The sequence below is a fragment of the Oncorhynchus clarkii genome, chromosome 18 (genome assembly GCF_045791955.1).
Source record: "Oncorhynchus clarkii lewisi isolate Uvic-CL-2024 chromosome 18, UVic_Ocla_1.0, whole genome shotgun sequence".
NCBI classification, from domain to species: Eukaryota; Metazoa; Chordata; class Actinopteri; order Salmoniformes; family Salmonidae; genus Oncorhynchus; species Oncorhynchus clarkii.
This window is the reverse complement of record NC_092164.1, coordinates 5,057,830-5,071,381: the sequence shown is the minus strand read 5'-3', so window position 1 is coordinate 5,071,381 and position 13,552 is coordinate 5,057,830. Positions and strand designations below refer to the sequence as shown.

General features: G+C 45.5%; 1 protein-coding gene across 1 annotated transcript; it reads right to left on the bottom strand.

Moving 5' to 3' along the window:
- Positions 1-2,751: 2,751 nt before the first annotated feature.
- Positions 2,752-12,257, bottom strand: LOC139372248 (immunoglobulin-like domain-containing receptor 1). Its single transcript, XM_071112016.1, has 7 exons — positions 12,100-12,257; positions 8,435-8,605; positions 7,510-7,659; positions 7,026-7,145; positions 4,175-4,321; positions 3,740-3,862; positions 2,752-3,636 (listed from the first exon to the last, which is right to left on the bottom strand). Exons 1-7 carry the CDS (start codon positions 12,164-12,166, stop codon positions 2,771-2,773), a joined length of 1,644 nt encoding a protein of 547 aa, XP_070968117.1. The 5' UTR covers positions 12,167-12,257; the 3' UTR covers positions 2,752-2,770.
- Positions 12,258-13,552: the final 1,295 nt, after the last annotated feature.

Here is a 13,552-nt window from a genome sequence, read left to right as displayed (position 1 = left end):
TTAATGTTATGGCAATGATACAAATAAAATGGTGTGTGTAGTACCTTCAAAAACGTTAAAGAAATTGTAAACGTTCTAGAGTATGAATCTGGAAAATCAGATCGACATGTCGAATTGCATGCCGACAGCTATCATTCGTGCTTTCTAAGTCTTTCATATGTAGTCATTCATTTCTCTCGTTTAGTCCTTTCTTTCCCCGTTAGGATAATACAAGATGGAGAGATGTAGGGCGGATGGAGGAAAACAGAGGGCGAAAGTGAAGGAGGAGGACAACATGGCCGATGACCAAAGACAATTGCTTAGTTCTACATAATTGCCAAACTTAATCTCTTTCATATGTTGTCATTCATCCCTCTCTTTCCCCATTAGAATTAGAGGTTGACCGATTAATTAGGGCCGATTTCAAGTTTTCATAACAATCGGAAATCTGTATTTTTGGGTGACGATTTTGCCGATTTAAATGTATTTTTTATACCTTTATTTAACTAGGCAAGTCAGTTAAGAACACATTCTTATTTTCAATGATGGCCTAGGAAAGATGGGTTAAATGCCCTGTTCAGGGGAACAACAACAGATTTTCACCTTGTCAGCTCGGGGGATCCAATCTTGCAACCTTATCGTTAAATAGTCCAACGCTCTAACCACCTGCCTCTCAGTGCACTCCACGAGGAGCCTGCCTGTTACGCGAATGCAGTAGAAGCCAAGGTAAGTTGCTAGCTAGCATTAAACTTATCTTATAAAACAATCAATCATAATCACTAGTTAACTACACATGGTTGATGATATTACTAGTTTATCTAGCGTGTCCTGCGTTGCATGTAATCGATGCAACGCTGGGGGATGATTTAACAAAAGCGCATTTGCGAAAAAAGCACAATCGTTGGACGACTGTACCTAACCATAAACACCAATGTCTATCTTAAAATCAATACACAGAAGTATATATTTTTAAACCTGCATATTTAGCTAAAAGAAATCCAGGTTAGCAGGTAATATTAACCAGGTGAAATTGTGTCACTTCTCTTGCGTTCATTGCAAGCGGAGTCAGGGTATATGCAACAGTTTGGGCTGCCTGGCTCGTTGCGAACTAATTTGCCAGAATTTTATGTAATTATGACATACATTGAAGGTTGTGCAATGTAACAGGAATATTTAGACTCATGGATGCCACCAGTTAGATAAAATACCGAACGGTTCCGTATTTCACTGAAATAATAAATGTTTTGTTTTCGAAATGATAGTTTCTGGATTCAACCATATTAATGACCAAAGGCTCGTATTTCTGTGTGTTATGTTGTAATTAAGTCTGATTTGATAGAGTAGTCTGACTGAGCGATGGTAGGCGGCAGCAGCAGGCTCGTAAGCATTCATTCAAACAGCACTTTCGTGCGTTTTGCCAGCAGCTCTTCGCAAGCACTGCGCTGTTTATGACTTCAAGCCTATCAGCCTAATGGCTGGTGTAATCGATGTGAAATGGCTAGCTAGTTAGCGCTAATAGTGTTTCAAACGTCACTCGCTCTGAGACTTGGAGTAGTTATTCCCCTTGCCTAGCAAGAGCCGCGGCTTTTGTGGAGCGATGGGTAACGCTGCTTCGAGTGTGGCTGTTGTCAATGTGTTCCTGGTTCGAGCCCAGGTAGGGACGAGGAGAGGGACGGAAGCTATACTGTTACACTGGCAATATATAGTGCCTATAAGAACATGCAATAGTCAAAGGTATATGAAATACAAATGGTATAGAGAAATAGTCCTATAAATACTGTATTAACTACAACCTAAAACCTCTTACCTTGGAATATTGAAGACTCATGTTAAAAGGAACCACCGGCTTTCATATGTTCTCATGTTCTGAGCAAGGAACTTAAACGTTAGCTTTTTCACATGGCACATATTGCACTTTTACTTTCTTCTCCAACACTTTGTTTTTGCATTATTTAAACCAAATTGAACATGTTTCATTATTTATTTGAGGCTAAATTGATTTTTATTGATGTATTATATTAAGTTAAAGTGTTCATTCAGTATTGTTGTAATTGTCATTATTACAAATAAATAACTTTTAAAAATTTTAAATAATAAAAAAATAAATAATAAAAGTTGGCCGATTAATCGGTATCGTCTTTTTTTGGTCCTCCAATAATCGGTATCGGTGTTGAAAAACCATAATCGGTCAACCTCTAATTAGAATAGCACAATATGAGGAGATAGAGGGTGGAGGAGGACATGACAGTGTGACCTGAGACAGTTGCTTAGCTCTGCAAAATTGCCCAACCTCAGCTCTTTCTACAGTCTCTGATTTCCCAACGCTGAGCCTTTCAAACTGCTCATCTACTGTTGAGGGCTGACTCACTGGCTGACTACTGTACTGCACACACAGCTTTTGTTTGCACAACAGATTGTTAAGATTGGGCACTTATCTGCACTGAGAGCGTTCAACCAGCAGAGGGGGCTGTTGTAATGCCATTCAGCAGAAGGAGAGGAGAGGTAGCCAGTGAGAGCCCAGATCAGATGACCACAGTGCCCCTGCCAGAACTCTTGCCCTGTAGCGGGACACATTAATTAAAGGCTCCCTGAATGGAAGAAGTGACGAAACCAAGTAGTGTGCACCAGTGTGTCTTTGTGAGTGATTCTTTCATATCTGCGTGATTATATGATTATGTGTAATTGAAGGCATGGATCAAATCAAATGTTTTTGAAGGGGTTGTGTGAGTGTGTGTGTGTGTGTGTGTGTGTGTGTGTGTGTGTGTTTAGGAGTGTGTATTCAGTGTACTAACTAAAGCAGAGTTTTAACAGAGTAACGCTCATTCCTCCTTGGTGGTTTCTGTCCCGGCTCGTATTCAGAATAGCTGGGCGGAATGTCTGAATACATCTCTCCTCCTCCTCCTCTCCTGTGACCTCTGCCCTCTCCTCTCCTGCTGTTTTCATCCTCATCTGAACTGAACGACCCTCTGCGGGAGCGGGAGTAGTTGCTGGGAGGCGGGGCGCGACGCTGCTCCTCGAACAGCTCGTCTCTGGAGCGGGATCGAGGGACCCTGTCGCTGAGGTCGTCACGTGAACCCATTCGACCCCGCGCCCCCCGGCTCTCCCCGTCCAGAAAGTCTTCACTGTAGCTCCTTGGCATGCCACGGCTCCTTGACGGCGACGGGTAACGGCGCCCGCTGGCTTCGCTGCGGTCGTCACGGTGACTGGTGAAGCGACTCTCGCTGCGGCTGCTTCCTCTGGAGCTGGGTGGACGTGTTTTAGGAGCAAGCGGCGGCTGGCCCCCTCTCCGACCTCCTCGTCCAGGCTGCTCTACGATGGGAGGCATCTGGATGATCCCCCGGTACTCCACGGCCCCGTCGTCCAGGCCAGAGAGCATGCTGGGAGGACCCGCTGAGAAGGGGACGTGCTGGGGCATCATGTGCTGAGGGGGAGGGGGTATCATCTGGAGCTGCTGGTGGTGGGGTTGGGGCTGCATCATGGGGCTGGTCCCATCCATGCCCCTCACCTGGCTCTCCAGGTAGTCCAGCATCTGCTTGTTGCCGGGATGTTGGTTGCCGTAGATGCTGGCAGCGTGGACACTGGGGGGCATGTTGTAGCCAGATGGGGGAGGGGGTAGGGGCATGGGGGCCATGGCGATGCTCTTCCCTGATTGGGAGCCTGATGGGACAGAGAAAACCATGATAAGTGACAAATATGGATTTGTTTAAAACACATTTAGAAGATCAGAAGCATAGCTCTGCTGTGTGTGTGTAAGACTAACCTGCATACAGCAGAGGGTTCATCTGTGAGGATCCGTGGCTCATGGGGCTGTAGATGGGCTGACCTCCCATCCATGGACCCATGGCCCTCTGGGCATCCTTCATCATCCTGTGCTGCATCACCGCTGGAGAGAGAGAGACACAGAGGAAGAGGTGAGATGGAGCCTAAGTGTGTGAGAAAGAGAGAAGAGAGGCCCTTCCCTATCTTTCTCAGGACAGCAGGTCTGTGGGCAGCAGGGACAGACAGAGGCCCTTCCCTATCTTTCTCAGGACAGCAGCAGGTCTGTGGGCAGCAGGGACAGAGAGAGGCCCTTCCCTACCTTTCTCAGGACAGCAGGTCTGTGGGCAGCAGGGACAGACAGAGAGGCCCTTCCCTACCTTTCTCAGGACAGCAGCAGGTCTGTGGGCAGCAGGGACAGACAGAGGCCCTTCCCTACCTTTCTCAGGACAGCAGCAGGTCTGTGGGCAGCAGGGGCAGCGGACGTAGCAGCAGCACCTCTGAGGACAACACTGGCAGCAGCAGATACAGAAGAGCAGGATGAGGAGCAGAGCTCCAATCACTATGAACAGCACCGTCAGCCAGTCTGGAGACAACAACACAGGAAATCATTACATCAGATGATACTTACTAGGTCAGGAAACAGACATGCACTTATACCCATGTCACTTCATTTAGAGTCCATTCCCACCAGGGTCCGTATTTACAAAGTGCTTCACAGTAGGACTAGTGCTGATATAAGCTATGGCTTCTCCTAATGAATAAGATGACATGAAAACATAAATCTGTGATAATCGATCATTTCAATAAGCATTTTTCTACAGCTGGCCATGCTTTCCACCTGGCAAACCCTACCCCAGCCAACAGCTCTGTACCCCCCGCAGAAACTTTCCCAAGCCCCCCTCCCCACTTCTCCTTCACCCAAATCCAGACAGCTGATGTTCTGAAAGAGCTGAAAAATCTGGACCCCTACAAATCAGCAGGACTAGACAATCTGGACCCTCTCTTTCTAAAATGATCCGCCAAAATTGTTGCAACCCTTATTACTAGCCTGTTCAACCTCTCTTTTGTATCGTCTGAGATCCCCAAAGATTGGAAAGCTGCCACGGTCATCCCCCTCTTCAAAGGGGGAGACACTCTAGACCCAAACTGTTATAGACCTAGCTTCATCCTGCCCTGCCTTTCTCAAATCTCCGAAAGCCAAGTTAACAAACAGATCACCGACTATTTTGAATCCCACCGTACCTTCTCCACTATGCCATCTGGTTTCCGAGCTGGTCACGGGTGCACCTCAGCCACGCTTGAGGTGCTAAACGATATCATAACCACAATCGACAAAAGACAATACTGTACAGCCGTATCCATCGACCTGGCCAAGGCTTTCAACTGTCAATCATCGCATTCTTATCGGCAGACTCAATAAGCCTTGGTTTCTCAAATGATTGCCTCGCCTGGTTCACCAACTACTTCTCGGATAGAGTTCAGTGTGTCAAATCGGAGGACCTGCTGTCCGGACCTCTGGGGTGCCTCAGGGTTAAATTCTTGGGCATAGTCTTTTCTCTGTAAACATCAATGATGTCGCTCTTGCTGCTGGTGATTCTCTGATCCACCTCTACGCAGATGACACCATTCGGTATACATCTACCCTTTCTTTGGACACTGTGTTAACAAACCTCCAAACAAGCTTCAATGCCATACAACACTCCTTCCGTGGCCTCCAACTGCTTTTAAATGCTAGTAAAACTAAATGCATGCTCTTCAACTGATTGCTGCCTGCACCCCCGTCTAGCATCACTACTCTGGATGGTTCTGACTTAGAATATGTGGACAACTACAAATACCTAGGTGTCTGGTTAGACTGTAAACTCTCCTTCCAGACTCACATTAGGCATCTCCAATCCAAAATTAAATCTAGAATCGGCTTCCTATTTCGCAACAAAGCATCCTTCACTCATGCTGCCAAACATACCCTCGTAAAACTGACTATCCTACCGATCCTTGACTTTGGCGATGCCATTTACAAATTAGCCTCCAACTCTACTCAGCAAACTAGGTGCAGTCTATCACAGTGCCATCCGTTTTGTCAACAAAGCCTCATATACTACCCACCACTGAAACCTGAATGCCCTCGTTGGCTGGCCCTCGCTACATATTCGTTGCCTAACCCACTGGCTCCAGGTCATCTATAAGTCTTTGCTAGGTAAAGCCCCGCCTTATCTCAGCTCACTGGTCACCATAGCAACGCCCACCCGTAGCACACGCTCCAGCAGGTATATTTCACTGGTCATCCCCAAAGCCAACATCTACTTTGGCCTCCTTTCCTTCCAGTTTTCTGCTGCCAATGACTGGAATGAATTTCAAAAATCACTGAAGCTGGAGACTTATATCTCACTCTCTAACTTTAAGCATCAGCTGTCAGAGCAGCTTACCGATCGATCACTGTACCTGTACACAGCCCATCTGTAAATAGCACACCCAACTACCTCATCCCCAAGACTTAGGAAGTGCAATCGGACCAAATTTACACTATCTTGGATAGGCATATACTTGAAAATCTACAAACCTCAGATTTCCCACTTCCTGGTTGGATTTTTTCGCAGGTTTTTGCCTGCCATATGAGTTCTGTTATACTCACAGACATCATTCAAACAGTTTTAGAAACCTCAGAGTGTTTTATATTATATCCAAATATACTAATAATATGCATATATTAGCAACTGGGCCTGAGTAGCAGGCAGTTTACTCTGGGCACCTCTGGGCACCTTATTCATCCAAGCTACTCAATACTGCCAACAGCCATAAGAAGATATTTAAAATTCCTCAAACATTCAAGTATTATGAGATTTCTGTTGTTTGAATTTGGCGCCCTGCACTTTCACTGGCTGTTGTCAAATCGATCCCGTTAACGGGATTTCAGCCGTAAGAAGTTAACGAATCAGATGACATGGACAGGAAAGACATCTTAACGAATCAGATGACATGGACAGGAAAGACATCTTAACGAATCAGATGACATGGACAGGAAGGACCTCTTAACGAATCAGATGACATGGACAGGAAGGACCTCTTAACGAATCAGAAGACATGGACAGGAAGGACCTCTTAACGAATCAGATGACATGGACAGGAAAGACATCTTAACGAATCAGATGACATGGACAGGAAAGACATCTTAACGAATCAGATGACATGGACAGGAAGGACCTGATCCTAGATCAGCACTCTGACTCAGAGACGCTTTATGAACACGGCCCAGGTTGTGGTCATAGCTGTGGTCGTGGTCAACCTACTGTAGACCATGAGTTGGATCACGCCATCCAAGCCGCCGCTGGTGTCTCCCGTGGCTTCCACAGAACAGTAGTAAACTCCGTTGTCCCACCACATGATCTCATTGATCACCAGGTCAGCCTCTGTGGGGGAAGACAGGCCCAACAACGTCAAAACATGTCAGCTTAGCAACAAACAGCACACATTCACACGTTGTTTCTCAATCCATTCTTCTGGGAACCTCCAGTCATTTCACATTGTTGTTGTATTCCACCACTATTTGGATTAGTTAACGCAGGTGTGACATTGTGACTGGATTAAAGTTACAGAATTCCAGTAACGTTCCTAAAAATCCCAGGTTTTCCAGAAATGCCCAGGTTGGATGACTTCCGGTATCAGGAGGGATTTAAGCAGGGAATTTGGAATTCTCCCACCAGGATTTCTATCAAACTGGGGGATTTAGGGGAAGTTACTGGAATGTTGCAACACAAGGCTGTCTAGACTCACTGTTCTGGACGGAGATCTTGCGTTCCCGGTACTCTGTGCCCAGTATGGCCTCGTTGGAGCCTCTCTTCTGGACGATGATCCTCACCGTGCGCTGGCGGTCTGGGCAGTCATTGGCCGGGTCCTGACCCAGCTGCAGAGCATTCTGGTACGCTATAGAGGGCGATATGTTTCATTCAGAAGTGAGTAACTGTACATTACCAGTAATTGAATTCATATTTCAGGTTCTAGAGTGAGACAGGAAGTTTGGGCCTCACTACAAACCTGAAGAAAACACTAAAGCAAACTCATCTACCCAACCACTAACAACCTTAGAATTTGCCTATATACACCGACAAACTGTAGCCCAACTAGTTAACATGTAGCCCAACTCCCAAACCCAGCTCCAGGCCAGTTCCCTTCACTTCCACCATAACTAACCTGGGGACTAGTACAGGGTCCATAACTAACCTGGGGACTAGTACAGGGTCCATAACTAACCTGGGGACTAGGACAGGGTCCATAACTAACCTGGGGACTAGGACAGGGTCCATAACTAACCTGGGGACTAGGACAGGGTCCATAACTAACCCGGGGACTAGGAAAGGGTCCATAACTAACCTGGGGACTAGGACAGGGTCCATAACTAACCTGGAGACTAGGACAGGGTCCATAACTAACCTGGAGACAGTACAGGGTCCATAACTAACCTGGAGACAGTACAGGGTCCATAACTAACCCGGGGACTAGTACAGGGTCCATAACTAACCCGGGGATTAGTACAGGGTCCATAACTAACCTTGGGACTAGTACAGGGTCCATAACTAACCTGGGGACTAGGACAGGGTCCATAACTAACCTGGGGACTAGGACAGGGTCCATAACTAACCCGGGGACTAGGACAGGGTCCATAACTAACCTGGAGACTAGGAAAGGGTCCATAACTAACCTTGGGAGTAATACTCCAGGATGGGGTCCTTGCAGAAGGACTTGTATCGCCAGGTGACCTGGACATCCTGCTGGTTAGCGGAGGTGGAGTAATCACACTTCAGAATGACGGAGGCAAACAGAGCTGTACTCCTCTCTGTCTGAGGAACATTCACCTGGACGCCCTGCACCTCTGATAGGAGAGAATACATCATGTCAGTGTGTATGTATGTATGTATGTGTGTATGCGTGTATGCGTGTGTGTGTGTGTGTGTGTGTGTGTGTGTGTGAGAAAGGGGGAATGTACAGTTTTTGAAAGAAAAGTCGATTTTTGTCCATTAAAATAACATTAAATTAAATCAGTGTAGGCCCCAGTGAACAACTGAGCAAGAGGGCAAGTACATTAGAGTGTCTAGTTTAAGTAACAGACGCCTCACAAGTCTTCAACTGGCAGCTTCATTAAATAGTACCCGCAAAACACCAGTCTCAACTTCAACAGTGAAGAGGCGACTCCGGGATGCTGGCCTTCTAGGCAGAGTTGCAAAGAAAAAGCTATATCTCAAACTGGCCAATAAAAATAAAAGATTAAGATGGGCAAAAGAACACAGACACTGGATAGAGGAACTCTGCCTAGAAGGCCAGCATCCCGGAGTCGCCTCTTCACTGTTGATGTTGAGACTGGACAGAGGAACTCTGCCTAGAAGGTCAGCATCCCAGAGTCGCCTCTTCACTGTTGAAGTTGAGACTGGACAGAGGAACTCTGCCTAGAAGGTCAGCATCCCAGAGTCGCCTCTTCACTGTTGAAGTTGAGACTGGACAGAGGAACTCTGCCTAGAAGACCAGCATCCCGGAGTCGCCTCTTCACTGTTGATGCTGAGACTGGACAGAGGAACTCTGCCTAGAAGGTCAGCATCCCGGAGTCGCCTCTTCACTGTTGATGCTGAGACTGGACAGAGGAACTCTGCCTAGAAGACCAGCATCCCGGAGTCGCCTCTTCACTGTTGATGCTGAGACTGGACAGAGGAACTCTGCCTAGAAGGCCAGCATCCCGGAGTCGCCTTTTCAGTGTTGACGTTGAGACTGGTGTTTTGTGGGTACTATTTAATGAAGCTGCTTTGTGAGGCGTCGGTTTCTACAACTAGACATTCTAATGTCCTTGTTCTCTTGCTCAGATGTGCGTTAACTCCATCAGTCCCGAGGCCACAGCAAAAATCAGCTTCTCATTGATCTGACTTTCTGCACGGCCAGCCCTTATATTTATTCTCACCATGAAGTGTTTTAACATTGTATTTTCAGGACAACCAGGGCTACAAGTAGAACACAAAACTATTTGACATAAACAGTTGTATTCATGAGTTTTATTGACAAATGCCAATACAAAACATAAGGTCCACCAAAGCAAAAACAAGTACAGAAATGGTTTGCTCACTGGGAAATATCCAACTAGTCAGTGACAACTGGGTGGAGTTTGTGACAGCAACTATGTCAGCTTATTACAATATTATAGACACGATGTCCTGGGATTTCCTATGATCTATGTAGAAGAACCCCTTACAGTATTATAGACACTATGTCCTGGGATTTCCTATGATCTATGTAGAAGAACCCCTTACAGTATTATAGACACTATGTCCTGGGATTTCCTATGATCTATGTAGAAGAACCCCTTACAGTATTATAGACACTATGTCCTGGGATTTCCTATGATCTATGTAGAATAACCCCTTACAGTATTAGAGACACTATGTCCTGGGATTTCCTATGATCTATGTAGAAGAACCCCTTACAGTATTATAGACACTATGTCCTGGGATTTCCTATGATCTATGTAGAAGAACCCCTTACAGTATTAGAGACACTATGTCCTGGGATTTCCTATGATCTATGTAGAAGAACCTTACCTTCTAACGACTCTTCTGTAGCTTGTGAGGTCATGGACCTAAACATGTCACACGTGCGTGTTCCTGAGAGCCTCAGCTTTTCAGAGATCGCTTTAAATAGTTTGTAGCTCAATCCATTCGGACTGCCCTGGTCTCACAAACACCGCTCTAGCTCAGCCCCCGTTAAATCACAGACGAATCGTTGGTACCAAAATGCGCTGGCGTTCCGGTGGGAATCATTGGGTTAAAACATATTGAATGAGATAGAGAGAATAAAAGAATGGGATAGAGTATGTGTACGTGTGTGTGACAGAGCCCTGCTGAAGGTGGTTCAACCAGAAAAACTAGTGACTGAAAGCAAGAGACAGCCTGCCACAGGAAACAGTTTGATTCAAATAGACTCAACTTCCATTTTGATTGTAAAAACACCTCTACAGTATAGGCCAGGTGTATTCAACTCTTACCGTACGACAGCGTTCTCCAACCCTGTTCCTGGAGAGCTACCCTCCTGTAGGTTTTCATTCTAAGTCCAAGTATAACTAACCTGGTTCAGTTTATCAAGCAGCTAATTATTAGAATCAGGTGTGCTAGATTAAGGTTAGAGTGAAAACCGACGGGACGGTTTCTCCCCAGGGACAGTTTTGGAGAGCCCTGACAAAACGCAGTGGAACTGGCGTTGAGGTCCAGAGTTGAGGGATATCGGCAATAGACCACCCTTTACAACCTGGTTGTAAAGCATTCCGTATTATTCTGTATGTAAATCCGAGACACTCCATTTAGTATCATATGTTAAGTTTCATATGGTATGTATTACATTTGTGTATGTCCATCACACATTACCTATGATATGTTAAAACTTACAATTCATATTACGTGTTACGAATTTGCAAAAAGTACAATATGTTAGGAATTTGCAAACAGTATGATATGTTACATTCTAGCTAGGTGGTTAACGTTAGACAGCTTGCTAACGTTAGCTAGGCTAGGGGTTAAGGTTGAGTTTAGGAGTTAGGTTAAAGGATTAAGGCTAGTGTTAGGGGAAGGGTTAGCTAACATGCTAAGTAGATGCAAAGTAGCAAGTAGTTAAAGTTCCTAATTAGCTAAAATGCTGAAGTTGTCTGTGATGAACTCGTAACCTTTGGGTTGCTAGAGCTAGACGTTTGCATTATACACCCACCCATCCACCCTACTTTCGTTTTTGCCTTAAGTAACAGTTTGTCTTCTGTAACCATACCAAACATAACATATCACACTAAATGGAGTGTCCCGGATTTACGTACAGAATAATACGAAATGCTCTGAGACCAGGTTGCCATTTAGGTTAGTCAGGTTACTCTGTAACTGTCGGGGTCTATGTCCTTAAATACCCTACATAATTACTATTATTGAGGTGCAATGTCAGGATAACTAACACCCATTCTCCCCCCCCCCCCCCCCCCCCCCCCCCCCAGCTGGAGCCAAAACAACAGGAGTTTTGCTCTAAAAAAAAGGTGAATTCCATTTTCAATCTACAGTATTTCATTATGAGTAGGTCTAAATCTAGATAAGGATCAGTATCTGTAACTTGACAGGACGACAGTGCGAGTCATCGTGAGAACTCATCGGTATCTGTCCATCATGTGACCGATACCCCGGCTCCTGCCTAACTGGCTAGTCATTGGAACTTTTTGGGTTGTGGATGGATATTAGAATAGCATAAACTTTTGACGCGACTTAATGAAACGAAGCTCTAATGCAAGAACAGGACGAATTGACAACATTTAACGATTCAAATATAAATTGCTCATTTTCATCAACAAAAACTCACCTGTCGGTAGGGAAGAGAGGACGAACGCGGCCAGTATCAACCTCCTCATCGTTGATGATTGATCCATTAAACTAATAAATATTATCTCGCCCAATTTATTATCTATTAAAAAAAAGGAAAGACCTAAATTATCCTCCTAAACAGACTCCCCATTGTTCTGTCTGTCTTGTGTTTTGTGTTCCTTGTCCGACACCTTTCGGGAATTTGGTTTGCTGGCTGCGGAGACAGACAGACCCCACCCCGAAACAGGTGCTGTATGTGACGTAGACAGGTGCTTCCTACCGCAGAATGACAGGAAGCCGCTATGAGAATACAGAATGAAAGCGACGGTAAATCTGTAATATGTTAATTCATTCGATATTTAAATAATTACTTTAATACATACATCAATATTCAGCCTTTTTTAAATGTGATTTAGGGTCTTTTTTTTTTACACATGACATTGTTAGGCAATAATTAGCCTACAGTGAGATGTTTTTACTTCGTTTGGAATACATTCATTCAAAAGGTTCATTTTTAATGTTAGAATGAATATAATTTAAAAGGCCTAGACCCTGTAGCCTACAACAGGTGAAGTGATCCAGGGGACAGGAGGCCTAGTATGAAACCACTGGATGTTCCCAGTAGCCTAGACCCTGTAGCCTACAACAGGTGAAGTGATCCAGGGGACAGGGGGCCTAGTATGAAACCACTGGATGTTCCCAGTAGCCTAGACCCTGTAGATTACAACAGGTGAAGTGATCCAGGGGACAGGAGGCCTAGTATTAAACCACTGGATGTTCCCAGTAGCCTAGACCCTGTAGCCTACAACAGGTGAAGTGATCCAGGGGACAGGGGGCCTAGTATGAAACCACTGGATGTTCCCAGTAGCCGAGACCCTGTAGCCTACAACGGGTGAAGTGATCCAGGGGACAGGAGGCCTAGTATGAAACCACTGGATGTTCCCAGTAGCCTAGACCCTGTAGCCTACAACAGGTGAAGTGATCCAGAGGACAGGAGGCCTAGTATTAAACCACTGGATGTTCCCAGTAGCCTAGACCCTGTAGCCTACAACAGGTGAAGTGATCCAGGGGACAGGAGGCCTAGTATGAAACCACTGGATGTTCCCAGTAGCCTAGACCCTGTAGCCTACAACAGGTGAAGTGATCCAGGGGACAGGAGGCCTAGTATGAAACCACTGGATGTTCCCAGTAGCCTAGACCCTGTAGCCTACAAGAGGTGAAGTGATCCAGGGGACTGGAGGCCTAGTATTAAAACACTGGATGTTCCCAGTAGCCTAGACCCTGTGCTGACGCGAACGTTGCTGACTTTGTGGCGGTTGTAGACGAGGGTGGGAATCCATTCAGTCCACATCATAATACTTGTTCATTCATTTGATGGAAATAATCCCATTCTAGCTGTTTGATGATAGACAGTGTAGCAGCCTAACACCTGTAAACTAAGCAACCAGTGT